Below are 17,598 nucleotides of genomic sequence, written 5' to 3'. Positions count from 1 at the left end.
AACCATGTATTACTGCCGTAGTTCAACTATGGAGAGACAGTCTTGATCTGAGAGTAGGGGAAGCTGGACAAATAATTGGATCAGGGAAAGGTTCTTTCAGATAAGGAGAAGGCAGGAGTGGGGGGTGGGTTAAGGTAAGGTGGGGAATAGGACTGTATGTGAAGGGATCAGGACTTGAGTATGGGTTTGTAAATAATGGGAAATAAAGATTTGTGACATACATAATAAATATATTTGGTCTCTGTGCCTGGTTCAGAGCTCCTAAGTTCCTTAGAATTTTCTGGGTGATAGGATTGTCTTTTGTTCTAACTAGGCCACTCTTGGTGGACTCCTGGATAGCTTCAAGATGGAAGGAACTGGTTTTCTAAACTATGAGTAGAAGTTTGGAATTTACAGCCCTACCCTCCAACCTCTGAGGACTAAACATTGAGTTCAGTCACCAAAAATTCATAGTCATGACTTTGTAATCTAGCCTACATTAAAACCCTAAACCGTGGTTGAGGGGGGAGAGGTTCATAGAACTTCCAGTTGGTGAATGCATCCCATGTAGGTAGAGTGGTATACTCCAACTCCACAGGGACATAAGCTCCTTCACTGGAGACCTTGCAGGCATCACTCTGTGTATCTCTTCAGTCTGCCTGTTCATTTCTATCCTGTACATAAGTAAAGTGTTTCTCTGACTCTTACGAGATTATTGAATATGAGGAGGGAGTTGTGCTAAGCCTTGATTTGTAGCCAAGTTGAACAGAAGCATGGGTACCAGTACTTGGAGCTGGCATCTTCAGTGGGGAGTGGTCTTGTGATACTGCATCCTTAACCTATGGGGCCTGTGTTAACTCTGGATTGTAGTGTCAATTGAATTATTTTGTAGGACACCCAGTTGATGTCCAAGAGAATTGGAGAATTGCTTGGTGTAGAAAACTCACATGTTTGGCGTCCAGAGTGTGTGAGTAGAAAATGAAGTGATAGGTAATGACAGATAAAACATTGTGAAGAAAAGATAGTACAGCATTTCCCAGTAGATAGGATATATAGCGTGAAGGGAAGTAGAGTCAGAGATAAGTACACAACTTCTAGCCTGAAAGACTGGTAGAAAAGGGTAAATAGGAAAGAGGGTTGGATTCTGAAAATAAAAACAATCCTTAGGAAAATGGAAATACAAGCATGTATTTTTCTCCATCATGCCCTTTCCTCATGAGGTCCCTGAGCCTATGGTGCCTGTCCTTTCTTCCTGCCTCCCTATAAAACCTCTTCCTCTTGGAAGACCATCTCAAATGTCACCTAGACTTTAAATGATTTATATGAAACCAGATATCTGAGGTTTCAAGCCTTTACTTCTTTGAATCTTTTTATAACAAGGTACCGGTTTTAGTAAATGTTATCCAACTTTATATTCACCATTTTAACTGTCATCAGTGTAAGACCTGTTTGTTATGAAGGTGTGGCTAGATTTACTGTTACCAAGATCAAAATAAGGAATCTTCAAAAAAAAATTTAACAATATCCCTTTTTTTTAATTTTTTTTGGAGACAGAGTCTCATTGTGTTATTCTCAGGAGAGTGCTATGACGTCACAACTCACAGCAACCTCAAACTCCTGGGCTCAAGCAATTCTCTTGCCTCAGCCTCCCAAGTAGCTGGGACTACAGGTACCTGCCACAACTGGCCTGGCTGTTTTTCATTGCATTTGTCATTGTTGGTTACCTGGCCCTGGCCAGGTTTGAACCCACCACCTTCAGTGTATGTGGCTGGCGCCAAAACCACTGTGCTATGGGTGCCGAGCCTGGAAAGATAAACATGTAAATTGCTTAGGAGAAGGTTGGGGCCACAAGTAGAAGTCAAGGGATTCTTGACTTTTTTCTGTATTTAAATTTTAATGAACGCAAGATAGGCATAATGTAATCCCAGCACTTTAGGAGGCCAAGGTAGGAGGATTGCTTGAGGATAGGAGTTTGACACTACCCTGGGCAGCATAGCAAGATCCATTCCCTACCCCCAAAAAAGTATGTATATATGTATTTATTTATCTTAGTTTTATTTATTTTGAGACAGAGTCTCACTACGTTACCCTGGGTAGAGTGCTGTGGCATCACAGCTCACAGCAACCTCCAACTCTTGGGCATAAGTGATTGTATTGCCTCAGCCTCCCAAGTAGCTGGGACTACAGTCGCCTGCCACAACGCCCTGCTATTTTGGTGTTGTAGTTATTGTTGTTGGCAGGCTTAGTCTGAATTCAAATCCGCCATCTCCTGTGTATGTGGCCAATGCCCTACCCACTGGACTACAGGTGCTGCCCTATTTATTTTTTTATTGAGATAGTCTCACTTTGTGGCCTCTGGTAGAGGCCTGCGGCATCATGGCTCATAGCAACCTCCAACTCTCAGACTTCTCTTGCCTCAACCTCCCGAGTATCTAGGACTACTGGCACCACAATGCCTAGCTTTTTTTTTGTAGAGATAGGATCTCACTCTGGCTAAGGCTGGTCTCAAACCTCTGAGCTCAGGGCAGTCCACTCACCTCGACCTCCCAGAATGCTAGGATTACAGGCATGAGCCACCACGCCTGGCCTACAAAAAAAATTTGATTAGCTGGTCGTGACACAGTGACCTGTAGCCCTGGCTACCTAGGTTGGGTGGGACTGACAGAGCAAGACCCTGTCAGTCAGTCAATGAGTAAATAGTAAATATTGATGAAAACATACATATGTGTTATATGTTTTTAAAATTTTAATGAAAAAAGGAATGAAATTTTTTTTTTAAGATTAGCTAAACATTTGCTTCCTAGAAGCCTTAAACTTATCCCCTTCAAAATGGTTAAAATAAAAGATTTAGATAATGGTTTAAAAATCTAGCAGGGGGGCGGCGCCCACAGCTCAGTGGGTACGTTGCCGGCCACATACACCAAGAATGGTGGGTGGGAACCAGCCTGGGCCAACTAATGCAACAATGATAACAGCAACAACAAAAACTAGCCAGGCCTTGTGGCCGGTGCCTGTAGTCCCAGCTACTTGCTTAAGCCCAAGCATTTGAGGTTGCTGTAAGTGATGATGACATGGCATTCTACCCAGGGCAACAGCTTGAGACTCTTGTTGCAAGATAAAAAAAAAAATCTAGTAAGGGTGTCCAACCTTTTTTTTTTATAAATCTCTGCCACACATTAAATACACAAATAGTACCATAAGCTGATTAGCAGGGGGAAAAATGTCCATGATACTTTTCATAATATCCAACGCCACAAATAAGCAAAAAATGTCTCACAAAATCAGCGTTGGACACCCCTGATTCTGAAGTGATATTTTTCTGCCATCTTAAGCAGAACAGTATATTGATGATATCTAAAGCAATTAAAATACATGGTTTTTCTTAACTCCTATGCATAATGCTCCTTCCCATGCCAAAGGTCTGAATTTTTATTTGAGACTTACAGTGTTTCAGATAGTCTTTACTTGCTGATTAATGCTTATTACCAATTCCTTCCTTCTCTTTTTCCTGTCTTCATTGGTAATGTAAGTTACCAATATTATTAAGTTACCGTTGTTGTGAGTTAGGAGAGTATATTAAGTGAGAAAATAAATTCTGATGAGTAAGTGGTGAGAGTGTTAGTGCATGGATTTTAAGAGTTGTAAGGCCTCCTTGCTTTTCTGTGTTTGTGGTAGAATTCTTGATTATTGAGTAAGTAGTTTCTGAAAAGTACAAGAATACGCTTCCTAGTGAATGAATTAAATCCTGTTAAGAGATCCAGGTTGAAGTAATTTTAAAAACCATTTGAATTTTTTTTATAAATGTTTAGTTAATGGTTAATTATAAAAAACAATGATGATTCAGGGGCTAAGGCGTGTGCTCGCACTCTAGGGTTTGGTTTTGAATCAGCTAGCCAAAGGAAGGAAAAAATTCAAGCTAGTCAGTTGTGGTTTTCACTGAATCTTATGTAAAATAATGAGCTGGTTTGTTTTCTCCATCACTATGGCAACTTCAGCTGATTTTTGCTTTGATTTTTATTTCTCCTAAGAAAATTTAGTATGCACCCATCTGACTTTTGAGCATGTTAAGAAATACCTAGTGATTGGCTTGGTGCCTATGGTTCAAGTGGCTAAGGCACCAGCCACATTTACCTAAGGTAGCAGGTTCAAATCCAGCCTGGCCCACCAAACAACAATGATGGCTGCAACCAAAAAACAGCCGGGCGTTGTGGCAGTCACCTGTTGTCCTAGCTACTTGGGAGGCTGAGGCAGGAAACTCGCCTGAGCCCAGGAATTGGAGGTTGCTCTGAGCTTTGATGTCACAGCACTTTACCCAGGGGGACAGCTTGAGGCTCTGTCTCAAAAAAACAAAAACAAAAAAAGAAATACCTAGTGATTAAGTAAAAAGGCAGAGCACTGCTTTGTTGTGTATAGTTTGCAGATATTCTTAACTCAGTTAACTGGGTTAACTCAGAATAACTGCATAGTCCTTTTCTGTTGAGGCTGTAAGGTGTGATTTCAAAGTTCCTATTGTAATATGTGCTTCACTATCTCTCTCACCCTTCCTTCAACTTAACTGAAATTGATAAATAATAAACATTGTCACAGGTGGTATTTCTTTGGTTTCCTCTACCAAACTGAATGTACAGATTACTGTGTTTGCAGTTCAGTGTATGCTCCTTGATTTTTTAAAAAAGGCCCTGTTCCCAGTGGCCTCAGTTCTGTGATCCACACCTGTGTAATCAACCCGTTTGCTTTGTGATTTAGCCAGCCATGGACTCCTGTTCCTGTTAAAAATATCACCTCCATTCTTCTTGAAGTGATAATCTGCTACCACTGTCATAAGATCCAAACACTAGTAATGCTGGTTGTCATCATTAGAGGATACAAAAATAACAATTTACTTTCCTCCATTTCCCAAATGAAATATAAAAATAGTTCCTGTCACCCCTAATCCCTTTCCTCCATTTCCCAAATGAAATATAAAATAGCTCCCGCCACCCTTAATCCATTTTTTCCCTGTTAGTCCTGCTCCCCTTTAACCTTCTCTACCATATGGTCTATACTGACTGTTGAAAAGAAGGAAAAGCTCAGTTTTATAAGACATGACAGTATTCAGACTAGAAGTAAGATCCTTCTTGCTTCATTTTGGTTTTAAATACTCTTAAGGTTTTCTGGTTTTCTTGTTATGTAGTATATATTACCTGATGGTTGGCTTTCTTGAACAACTTTGAATTGAGTATGTTTAAAATATAGTAAGCATTCAAAAATACTAGGTTTTCCCCCTTTTTTAGAACTTTGATGTATATGTTGCATTATTTTCTCCTTCACATTCTCCAATTGTGCTAATTTCTCCAAATCCACTGAATGAAGAAGTATTTTTTTTTTTAAGAAATCATATTCTAAGAAATCCTAGCATCCATTAGAATGTGGTTAAGAATTTTCATCTCGAACAGGCATGGTGGCTCACACCTGTACTCCTAGCACTCTGGAAGGCTGAGGTGGGTAGATTGCTTGAGTTCAGAAGTTCCAGACCACCCTGACTGAGCAAGATCAAGACCTCCTATCTCTAGGTAGTCAGAGCTACTCAGGAGGCTGAGCCAAAAAGTTCACTTGAACCCTTGAGTTTGAGGTTGCTGTAAGCTGTGATGCCGCCACAGTCTACCAAGGGTGACACAGTAAGACTCTGTCTCAAAAAAAAAATTTTTTTTTTCGGGTGATAGTATATTTTTCGTAGTCATCTTTGGTTCTCACTACCACTGGAGGAAGAGCAACCAGCTTTCCCTGAGTGTTTGTATCTCTTACTGGAGTTTTGTCTCAAGTATTGCTACAGTATTTCTGGGTGCACTTTTAGGGCTTTTTTTTTTTTTTTTTTGGAGATAATCTTCGTTGCTCCAGGTCTCACCACTGCCTCATACTTCTGGTCATCTGCCTCACCTCCTTAGTAGCTGGGATTTTTTTTGTTTTATTTTGTTTTTGGGATCAATAGTTTAAGTAACCCTGTAACAGTATACTTGCCAGTTTCCAGAATTAAAAACATGTATGTGTCACTAATTAATTAGAAAGTTAAAATGAAAACAGGCAATTAGCCTAGGCAATGCACCACATTAGCATCTCTCTCCTGCCCACCATCAGCTGCTCCCTTACCTAGGTCCTCTGTAAGCTCTTCTTTGGTCCATAGCCTGCAAAAAAAGGCTGTGGTACGAGAAGTAATCAGTAGAATACTCTTCAGTGTCTAGCAATCCTGCTCTCTAAATGGGTGTGGCTGGGGAAAAAATTTTTACTTTACAAACTCCTGGGTCTCACCCAGTGGAAACTTTTTTTGTTATATGAGCATACTTTCTGACTCATGTCATTCCAGGACTTCAGTAATAAAGTGGACATTTTGTTTATATTGTTTTGTAGAAGGAGGAATCTGGTTTCTAATTAGCATCTGTGTCTGAAATATCAGGCTTACTGTTTGAATGCTTTTGTTATCTGGTTTATCAATATTGCTGGTTTAAGCAATTTTTAGTTTCCTAACTACATTAAGGGAAAGTAACTCTGTCCTCCATTTAAGAAAGCAAGGAAATTTAAAATAATGTAGTGACTACTTCCACAGGCTCTAAAAGATCAATGAAAAGGTGTTTTATGTGTAGGAGTAAAAATACTAATTCTTAATACACTGCTTTATACTTCCTATGAATTTTATCTGGAGAAGTAACCCTAAATAAAATTTGCTAGGCGTGATGGCATATACCTGTAATCCCAGTTACTCCCGGGGCTGAGGCAGGGGGATCTCTTGAGCCCAGGAGTTTGGAGGTTACAGTGAGCTATAATTGTACCACTGTGCTCCAGCTGAGGCAATAAGCAAGACCCCATCTCAAAAAAAAATTTTTTGGCAAGTTTTCTCAAACTGATAGTTTATGAGATGTTATATGCTTTCTATCAGGAAAATCTTTTATTCTCAGAATTGTTCTTTAAAAGAGATGTCCTTGAGGCTCTCATTACTTACCTATGACTCTCAGTGGAGAGTGTACCCAGCCCTTCAAGGAGAACTGAATCTGTTGGAAGAGGGAAGGTAGAAAAAATGCTACAGCTTTATTTGGGTGTCCTTCGCACACAAACCCAGGGCACCCCAAGCAGTGTAAGCAGTGGACTATTAACAGAGAGAGAGAAATGGCTTAACCCAGCGAACCTTGGAAGGGCGATCAACCAAGACCCTCAGAGCCAAAGCAGCAGGCATTGCATCCCCACATATTGTGTCCCTTCTACCAAACACTAATGATTTGTACATGCAGGGGCAGTAGGGCTCAGAGTTGCCTGTCTGCTTGGCTACCTCCCCTCCTTTCAGAAATGGTGAAGGGAATTGCTCATCCCCAGGAAAGGGAAATGGCTTTTCATCTTCTGGTTGAAAGAGGTTGGCAGTGGGGTGAGGAAGTAGCAGGTAATGAATGATCTCTTTGGGTGTACCCCTTTGGAGCCAAAGCCTCTATTTTACATTTCAAACTTGATGACTGTCCATTGCCCATGTTTATCTACTATCAGGAAGGAGAATTCTTGAACTCGCTGTTACCAAGTCACCCAAACCAAAAAGGAAAAGGAGTTAGTTGCTTTCTATAAAGTATAAAAAAAATCATTCATTCCAGAGTAATTTTTGTCTCATGAAATCATAGTTGGTGTTATTAGCAGCTTTTCCTTTTGGCTTTTTACATTGACTGTTTATAGCGTTCTGACACATAAGTCAACTTTTGGTATTCCTGGCAATAGCCTGGATAAAAAGTGGCATTTTCAATTTGCAGTTTTATTTGGTTTTGAAACTTAACTGAAGTTTGTTCTAAATACATCTTCTCCTTTTTCCCTTGACCCATTCTTTTTAAAAACACCACCAGGTATTCGTTACAGCACTGATGTGAGTGTAGATGAAGTAAAAGCTTTGGCTTCTCTGATGACATACAAGTGTGCAGTAGTTGGTAAGTGGGCACCTTTTTTTGCTACCTAACAACTCTTTGGGGAAATATGTTTACATGCACAATTACTTTTTAATGGCTCAGCTGTTAGTGCACCAGCCACATGCACCAGGGCTGGTGGGTTCCAACCCAGCCCAAGCAAACAAACAACAACAACAAATAGGCAGGTGTTGTGGCAGGTGCCTGTAGTACCAGCTATAAGGGAGCTAAGAAAGAGAATCACTTGAGCTCAAAAGTTTAAGGTTGCTATGAGCTGTGATGCTATGGCACGCTACTGAGGGCAACATAGATTCTGTCTCAAAAAAAAAAAAAAAATGATTACTTTTTAAGATGCTATAGAAATAGACCTTATCAGAACTGATTTTTTAGTTGTGCTCTTCAATTAGTCTTAATTAAGATTTACTCTTTATGTAAGTGGGGGATTTTGTAATTGGATTTTCTTCTGTATAGGTCTTTTTGTTTATTGATTTGTTTGGAATTCATTGAGGGTACAAAGAATTAGGTTACACCATGGGGCACAGTGGCTCATCATGCCTGTAATCCTAGCACTTCAGGAGGCCGAGATGGGCTCAGATAGCTTGAGCTCAGGAGTTCAAAAGCAGCCTGAACAAGCAAGAAGCCATCTGCCATCTCTAACAATAGCTGGGCATTGTGGTGGGTGCCTGTAGTCCCAACTACTTGGGAGGCTGAGGCAAGAGAATCGCCTGAGCCCAAGAGCTGGAGGTGGTTGTGCGCTGTGATGCCACAGCACTCTACCCAAGGCAACATAGTGAGACTCTGTCTCGGAAAAAAAAGAAAAGAAAAATTAAGTTACACTGATTGCATTTGTTAGGTAAAGTTCATCTTATAATTGGGGGTTTTGTTTTTGTTTTTGAGACAGAGTCACACTTTGTCTTTCCCAGTAGAGAGCCACCCATGGTGTCATAGCTCACAACAACCTCAGACTCTGCTTAAGCTATTCTCTTGCCTCATCCTCCCAAGTACCTAGGACTACAAGCACCCACCACAACACCTAGCTATTTTTAGAGACAGGGGTCTCACCTCTAGCTGGGGCTGGTCTCAAATCTGTGAGCTCAGGTGATCCGCCCACCTCGGAGTGCTCGGATTACAGGCGTGAGCCACAGTACCCAGCTCCTTTAATTATATACCACTCAGCTCCTCTTATAATTGTGTCCCCCTCCCCAAGAGTTGTGCCATACGCTATGAACCCCTTCTCCTTCCCCCATAGAGGGCTTTTTAAATCCTTTTTCCATATTGCATAAATAATACCAAAACATAGTAGAAGGAAATTAAATAGGATGTTATTGAAGAGCACTGATTAAGTATATAACTTGGCTAGTCTTAATAATTTTTTGTTCAATAACATTTTATTTAAAGTATTAGAAGAAATCAATGGAGATTTATTTCTGAAATTCAAGATTTTAAAGTAAGCACATTTTCATAATATTGTGTGGTGCTTTCATTTTATTTATTTTTAACCTTTATATTGTATAACAACTTTTAGCTTTCTCTTTCAGATGTACCATTTGGAGGTGCTAAAGCTGGTGTTAAGATTAATCCCAAGAGCTATACAGTAAGTATTGGTGGTATTTGTACATTTATAAATAACTTGAAATTGCTGGACTTCTTCTATGTATTCCCCATACTAGTGAGATTAATAGTCTCAGTTGCTTTTCAACTGGAATGGAAAACAAGTAAATAATTAGCTCATTGAGTGTTTTGCCATATAAAAGGTCACCTTTTAACATCAATGTCCTTTTTCATTTTCTTACTTGGTTAAAAGGTGATTATACTATGATCTGAGATTTTCATGTTAGAATCTTGTTCTAATGACAGACTAATTCGGTAAAAATCTTAATGTTTATCCTATCTGTACCAAGTTAATTAAAACTAGTTGTTAACAATGCCACATAGTACCAAGGCAGGTGGATTGCTTGAGCTCATGAGTTCAAGACTAGTCTGACCTAAAAAGCAAGACCCCATCTCTACTAAAATTAGAAAGACTAAGGCAAGAGGGTCACTTTAGCCTGAGTTGGAGGTTGCTGTGACCTATGACGCCATAGCACTTTTCCCAGGGCTACAACTTGAGACTGTGTCTCAATTAAAAAAACAGTGCCACATAGTACTAATTAGGTTAACGATCGTATGCAAACGTAATGAATACATATTATTTTATTCTCATTACTAGAAATATGCTGTGGGGGTGGTTCATAGGGTCCATAATTAAAACAATTACATCATTTTTCAGTTAGTGTTAATTAAGATTTAGTTTCTTAGTTTCGTATTAATATGAGGGTAGAAACAATTAGATTACAATGTTTGCATTTGTTAGATAAAGTCTCTGTTGTAGTTGTGACCTACACTCAGGAGGTGTACCCATTAGGTGGGAGCACACCAAAGATTCGGGGGTTGATTGGTTGGTTGGTTGGTTGGTTTGTATTTTAGAGACAGAGTCTCACTTTATTGCCCTGGGTAGAGTGCTGTGGCATCACAGTTCGCAGTAACCTCCAACTGCTAGGCTTAGGCAATTCTCTTGCCTCAGCCTCCCCAGTAGCTGGGACTAAAGGCCCGCCACAGCACCCGGCTATTTTTTGTTGCAGTTTGGCCAGGGCCGGGTTTGAACCTGCCACCCTCAGTATATAGGGCTGGCGCCCTACCCACTGAGCCACAGGTGCTGCCCTGTATGTTTTGGTTTTGTATTTGTTTTTTTGAGACAGAGTCTCAAGCTGTCGCCCAGGGTAGAGTGCCATAGTGTCACAGCTCACAGCAGCCTCGCACTCTGGGTTTAAGCAATTCTCTTGCCTCAGCTGGAACAACAGGCACCAGCCACAATACCTAGCTATTTTTTTTGTTGTTGCCGTTGTTGTTTTAGCTGGCTTGGGCCAGGTTAGAATCTGCCAGCTTCAGTGTATGTGGCCAGCGTCCTATCCACTGAGCTATGGGCACAGCCCTCTGTTTGTTTGTTTTGAGACAGAGAGTACTGTGGCATCATAGCTCACAGCAACCTCTAATTCTTGTGCTTAAGCGAGTCTCTTGCCTCAGCCTCTCAATTAATTAGCTGGGACTATAGGCGCCCACTACAACACTCAACTATTTTTTGTTGCAATTGTCATTGTTTAGCCGGCCTGGGCCGGGTTCGAACCCAGCAGCCTGGGTATATGTGGCTGGCACCAAAACCACTGTGCTATAGGAACCAAGCCTATTGTCTTATTTTTATAACCTAATTTCTGATCCCTTGTTTTCTTATCTTTAAAATAGAAATGCTTGCTTTATGAGTTATTCAAAAGATTAATGAGAAAATATATGAAAATGTCCTATAAATAGAAAATAAAATGACACTATAATTTCAAGTAATTTTTGTATCAAAATTTTTTTTCATTGTGTTTTTTTTCCTTAATAGGATAATGAACTGGAAAAGATCACAAGGAGATTCACCATGGAGCTAGCAAAGAAGGGTTTTATTGGTATGTATTGCCCTGTAGATTTCTGTATAAAGTGGGAGTACCTAAAAAGTAATTATTTTAAATTCCTGCTTTTATCTATATGTGCCTAAAGAGAGTTGCCCTTTTGCTTCTAGTTTTTAGGTTCTATAATGTGATAGTTCTGGTGGGCACCTGGGCCTGTGTATAAACCTTTCTAATGAGAAGGTTCAGGTTCTCAGTGTATAGTGTGGACACCAGGGAGAGAGCTCTTCTTCCACTTCTCCTGGTACAGACATTGTAAGCATTTTGATCAGTATAGCACCATTTATGTACATTCTCTCCTGAGACACTGAGAAAGACCAAGGCCATACTTTTGAGAACTAAATATAATAATATCCGTATTTAAAACTTTTTCTAAAATATGAAAGCGGTTTTTACAAAAGCAATTCCATCGTTACTAAAGCAGTAAGAAGTCTCATGCCTTTTAGAACTTTTGGGTGTTTTTTGTTTGTTTGTTTGTTTTTAAGACAGAGTCTCCCTCTGTTGCCCTGGGTACAGTGCCATGGCATCATAGCTTACAGCAACCTCAAACTCTTGGGCTCACTCAGTCCTCTTCCCTCAGCCTCCCAGGTAGCTAGGACTATAGGTGTGTGTCACAATGCCTGGCTAGTTTTTCTAATTTTAGTAGAGATGGGGTCTCATTATTGCCAGGCTAATCAAACTCCTGAGCTCAAGTGAGCCACTACACCCAGGTAGAGTTAGAGGTTTTAAATGGTCATAGCTGTCTCTTTAACGCAGTGGAATAGGCAGGGAGGTTAATATCATCTCCTTTGGAAAATTCCTGAGACTTTTACTGTTTGTTATGGGAGCTTTTGCCAAACACACTAAATTTCACCTAAATTATACCTCCCATCTCATTCTGTGAGGTCATTATTACCCTGATAACAAGATTGGACACAGACATCAGAAGAAAACTACAGGCTCATAGCATCAAAAGGAATGAAATACTTTGTTGTAAGACTTTTACATTGAGAACTACAAAATATCATTGAAAGTGATCAAAGAGACCTGAATAAATGGAAAGACAGCCCATATTCAGAATTGGAAGACAATATGGTTAACATGTCAGTACTCCCCAGATTGGTTGCAGATTCAACGAAATCTCTATCAAAATCTCAGCTCCAGGGCAGCGCCTGTGGTTCAAAGGAGTAGGGCGCAGGCCCCATATGCTAGAGGTGGTAGGTTCAAACCCCGCCCCCGCCAACAACTTATTTAACCCTTAATATTGTTAAAAACAAGCAATATTTTTGTAGATACCTCTAGATTCTACAGTCTAGAAGGATTCAGGAATAATTGTTATCTGTGCCTTGGGAGAAAAGAAATGTGGTTAAACATAGTTACACTGGCTGTAGCTGAAGGCAGAGAAAGGAAATAAACAGGAGCAATAGAGCCCTTTGTCATGGAGAAGGATGGAATATGGCCTTAATCCTTCCAAGTAATGGTGCTATCCTGGGTGGAGGGTAGGTTGGGGTAGATTGGACTTGATGAGACTTGTGAAGTAGCTAAGGGAAAGGGTGCTAAGGCATAGGAAAGTTACAGGTTGGACAGGGGATAAGGGGTAGTAAAAAGTGAACCTTGGGTTCAAGCGGCTAAGGCGCCAGCCACCTAAGGTGGCGGGTTCAAATCCCCAGCCCGGGCCCGCCAAACAACAATGATGGCTGCAACCTAAAAATGGCCAGGCGTTGTGGCGGGCGCCTGTAGTCTCAGCTTGGGACTACTTGGAGGCTGAGGCAGGAGACTCGCTTGAGCCCAGGAGTTGGAGGTTGCTGTGAGCGTGATGCCATGGCACTCTACCCAGGGGGATAGCTTGAGGCTCCGTCTCAAAAAAAAAAAAAAAGTGAACCTTGGCCATTTGTCTTAAGCCAGTCCTGTATTGACATCAGTATTTGTTCAAAGTACATTCTGTAGGACCCCTGACTTGTTGAAAAACATAAAAATATACTCTAAAAGATAAGAATTATAGATAGGTAGAACTTTAGTATAGCCCTTAGAAATTTAGTATAGCCCTTTAATTATTTTCTGTGAGTACTTAATAGTTTAATCATATATAAAGTTGTGTTTTTCTTTTTATGACAATAATGAGTTTATATACAATTGAGATAATATAGAAAATTATAAATGAGACTGAAATTCAAAGAGAACAGAAATGAATAACTTTGTATATACCTTTTCAAACCTCTGCATACATACGTATCTTTTTTTTTTTTTGAGACAGAGTCTTACTTTGTCACCCTGAGTAGTGTGGCATCATAGCTCACAGCAACTTCAAACTCTTGGACTCAAGCAATTCTCTTACCTCAGCTTCCCAAGTAGCTGGGACTATAGGCACCTGCCACAGACCCATTGTTATTGCTCATTCTCAGCCTGGTCCAGAACTCCTGAGCTCAGGCAATCCACCTGCCTCAGCCTCTCAGAGTGTTAGGATTACAGGCGTGAGCCACCTTGCCCAGTTTCATACATATATATTTTTACAAATATAACACACAAAAATAGAGAAAGGAAAAGAGAAAAAGAATTTTATATAAATGGGTACATACTATAAAGCTGTACGAAAACTGCCTTTCTCCATATGTGCATAACATAAATCATCGTTTGTAATGGCTGTTTAGTATTTCTTAGTGTAGATATACCAGTTTCATTTAGTTGACATACTAGATGCTTGGGTGATTGTTATTTTTACTGTTTTTGAGAGGAATATTTCCATGCTTTTGCAGATTTGAGTATACATCCTTGAATACATTTTTATTAGAGATCTCACTGTGGCCCACCAGTATTAGTGCCATCAGTGATACTTGTATCTGCCTGTGAGTTAACTTTGTGAGTAAACTTTGAGGATAACATTCTTGTTTTAATTTGTTATGATCTGAGGAACTGAAAGCCAAGGCCTAAAACTTTGTATATACTAAGTGTTGAATAATAGGTCAAAGTAGCATAGGTATTATGGTGCTTTACACAGTTGCTTCAGCAATGTGACTTTGTCCTCTCCTTGTGAGGAGGGCTATAACCCTGGTAAGCAGTATGTCACTGTACTATCTTACAGTCCTGCTTATGTGGGGTGAGATAGTACTGGTATCTCTGATTGGAGTTTAGGAAACTAAAGAAAGACTAACCTCAGAAGTCCTGTGGGGGTGGCTTATACCTGTTGTGTGTTGGTAAATTCCATACATACAGCAAGTATGATAAATGCCAGTGGGAGAAATTACTACATGATGTGGTGTGTATGTTAAGGTTTGTAGTGAAACACTTAGTATTTCTATGACCTCAATTAGTTGCCTAAATGAGATCTAAGTTTTCTAGCCATGGTGACTTTGGTATTATAGAGAATTACAAGGATCTTTGTGTTTGAAAAGAGTTTATCTTAAAAACTGCTGTCCTTCCCTTTCCCTGTACTCTTAGGTCCTGGCATTGATGTGCCTGCCCCGGATATGAGCACAGGCGAGCGGGAGATGTCCTGGATTGCTGACACCTATGCCAGCACCATGGGGCACTATGTGAGTACCCACTGAGTGCCCCAAGTTCACTGCATTTGTTATCTGTGAGAAATAACAGTTCAGCTTACTGTATAAAAATTGAGAATCAGGGCAGCACCTGTGGCTCAAGGAGTAGGGTGCTGGCCCCATGTACCAGAGATGGTGGGTTCAAACCCACCCCAGCCAAAAACTGCAAAAAAAAAAAGTTGAGAATTACTGAGTTTTTCTCCTCCCCTTTAATCATAATCTCAATATACATATTACATGTGTTTTATGTGAATTTCTCTATTCTTAAATTATAAATGTGGCGAACAATGACATAAGTAGATGGAGTTTAAACTTACATGCTACTCTATACTGGGTACTAGGGCGGGACCCTCACTTGCCAGGGAAGCACACTCTACTGGATCGAGAAGCCTTCACTTTCAACTTTTCCCTCAAAGAGCTTTTATTTAAAAAGGAGCTAAGACACATGTACCTTAGGTATAGAAACTGTGTTATGCAAGTGTGGACAGAGTGATTTCTGAAAGAAGACTTCCTAAAGACATAGGGCTAGACCTTGAAAATGTGTAGAATTTGAATATTGGGAGATTTGGGAGATAAGAGGAAGAGCTCTGATTCTCCAAAAGGTTAGGCATTATTCATAAAGGTAATAAAAGATGAGAGTGAAAGAGGTAAGTGAGTCAGACCAAAAATACCAAGCCCTAGTGTTTGTGTTTACTTGGTAGTCAGTGGCTTTGCTACCAACCCTTCCTTAGGAAGAGGAGACTGGTAGCAGCATCCCACTCTCCTGGCACTGGGAGAGAACCTCTTCCATGGTGTCGGGGTCCCACCCCAGGGGCAGGGTCCACTAAGACCTATGGAACTGGCAGCCACTGACTAAAGAAATATAAAGTTAGAAAGAGACATGAGACACAGAATAGAATTAAAGGTGGGAACTCAGGAGTCCATTACCCCTTTGTGGGATTCCATGGGATTCCGGCCGAGGCTCAGAGTGTTTGCTCCACTCTGCTTTTACTGAAGTCTATTTACCCAGAGAGGGTAAGATGAGGGAGGGAACGAAGATGCCAGCAGTTTTCTGAGTGAGCATATCAGCTCCTATTATTAAGAGTTTGACTAGCCTTGAGAAATCTGAAATCTGCGCCTTGTATTGGGAGAGCCTCCTCTTAAGATCACACACACAGATTTCTAGGGAGGTATTAAACTCTCTAGTTCCAGCTGGGCTGGGCGCAGTGGCTCACATGGTGGATTGCTCTGAGCTCAGAGGTTTGAGACCGGTTTGAGACCAGCCTGAGCCAGAGTGAGACCCCGCCTCTACCAAAAAAACCCAGGGGTTGTGGCAGGCGCCAGTAGTCCCAGGTACTTGGGAGGCTGAGGCAAGTGAATGGCTTAAGCTCAAGAATTGGAGGTTACTGTAAGCTATGATATCATAGCACACTACCGAAGAAGGCCACAAAATGAGACGCTGTCTAAATAAATAAATAAAAGAAATTCAACTCACTAGTCCCAATCTCCTCTGAGGAATCAGTGGGAGAGAGGAATTTTTCTCCCACCACAGAGGATCTTCCTCTGTGATAAGGGATATAAGTTGAGCTTCTGCCCATATCTCAGGGATACTCCCTTGATCTCTGCCCCAGGCAAATGCAGATCTCCACAATGGTGTCTGCTTTGCCTGTTTACTAGACACTTTCCCATGTCTTCCTAGGTCTTTGCCATAGTCTCTTCTATGACCATTTTTCCTCAGAGTGCTCACAGACCCAGCTGGGGTGTTTGTAAGCTGTATCCCCAGCAGGCTAGAATTTCAGAAAAGGCAGGAAGCTTGCTAGCAATGGCTAGCTGAAATGTAAACTAGCTGACTTTTCTTTGTTCTGACTCACTCAGCTTTTTAATTCTCTTTTTCTGGAGATGCTTTCCCTTGCCAACAAGAGTGTCTTCAGTCCCCATTCTTCCTGCACATGGTGTCAGTGCCCAGAAACCAAAAGGCTAGAGAGGGCTATCGGTACCTGTAAGGGATGTGACAGAGAAAGACTCCATGAGACTGGATAGAATGTATGGAATCAAGGAAAGGTACCAGATTGAGTCAGAGAGAACCGAAAGGACCTGAGTGGGAACTCGGTAGAGGTAATGCCACCAAACAGGACGCAAGAGGAAAAACTAACTCCCATCCCTAAGAGGGATGGAATCTTGAAGAACAGAAACATTTAGGAGTAGAAAGAGAAGTGGAGTTGGCAAAGATATTCAAGGCCAAGTGTAAGCAAGCTGTTTGCTACAATTGGGATAAATGATAAAAGTTGTTTTGAAGCTATATAAAAGAATAATGGGCCCATCCAAGCCTCTCAAGGTAAGGTCAGAAAAGGCCTCCTAAGAGAAGAAAATTTCAGGTCTACACGTGGAGAGATGAGTGGATATGGATATCAGGGGAAGGATTGGTGGCAAGTGTTTGCGGGAAGAAGGAAGCACCTAAGTGAAGGTTCTGAAAATCAGAAGCAAGGTAAACATAAGAGGCTAAGTGTTGTGGCCAGAGTCAGGAATAAGGGACAGCAGGGTGTTAAGAAAGGCCACTAGAAGGAGGCTTTGCCAGGTTGCTACCTGGTAGGTGACCAGGAGTACTTAGGTCTTTGTCCTGAAAACAGAGGGAAAGCAGCAAAAAGCTCATTCGTTAAAAGCCAGGTGTGTGGGCTTGGTGCCTGTGGCTCAAGTGGCTAAGTTGCCAGCCACATACACCTAAGGTGGCGGGTT

At 41.0% G+C, this 17,598-nt stretch overlaps 1 protein-coding gene across 1 annotated transcript in view; it reads left to right on the top strand.

Moving 5' to 3' along the window:
- Nucleotides 1-17,598, top strand: part of GLUD1 (glutamate dehydrogenase 1) — a 48,203-nt gene that overhangs the window by 11,954 nt on the left and 18,651 nt on the right. The window contains exons 2-5 of the mRNA XM_003803019.3: nucleotides 7,830-7,910; nucleotides 9,425-9,480; nucleotides 11,308-11,371; nucleotides 14,786-14,880. Of these exons, the coding sequence (XP_003803067.1) occupies nucleotides 7,830-7,910; nucleotides 9,425-9,480; nucleotides 11,308-11,371; nucleotides 14,786-14,880 (296 nt within the window). The remainder of the gene's footprint in view (nucleotides 1-7,829; nucleotides 7,911-9,424; nucleotides 9,481-11,307; nucleotides 11,372-14,785; nucleotides 14,881-17,598) is intronic.

Source organism: Otolemur garnettii, unplaced genomic scaffold (assembly GCF_000181295.1).
Source record: "Otolemur garnettii isolate 467f Iridium unplaced genomic scaffold, OtoGar3 scaffold00275, whole genome shotgun sequence".
NCBI classification, from domain to species: Eukaryota; Metazoa; Chordata; class Mammalia; order Primates; family Galagidae; genus Otolemur; species Otolemur garnettii.
Note: the sequence above shows the minus strand (reverse complement) of the source record. Positions and strands in the feature narration are given on the sequence as shown.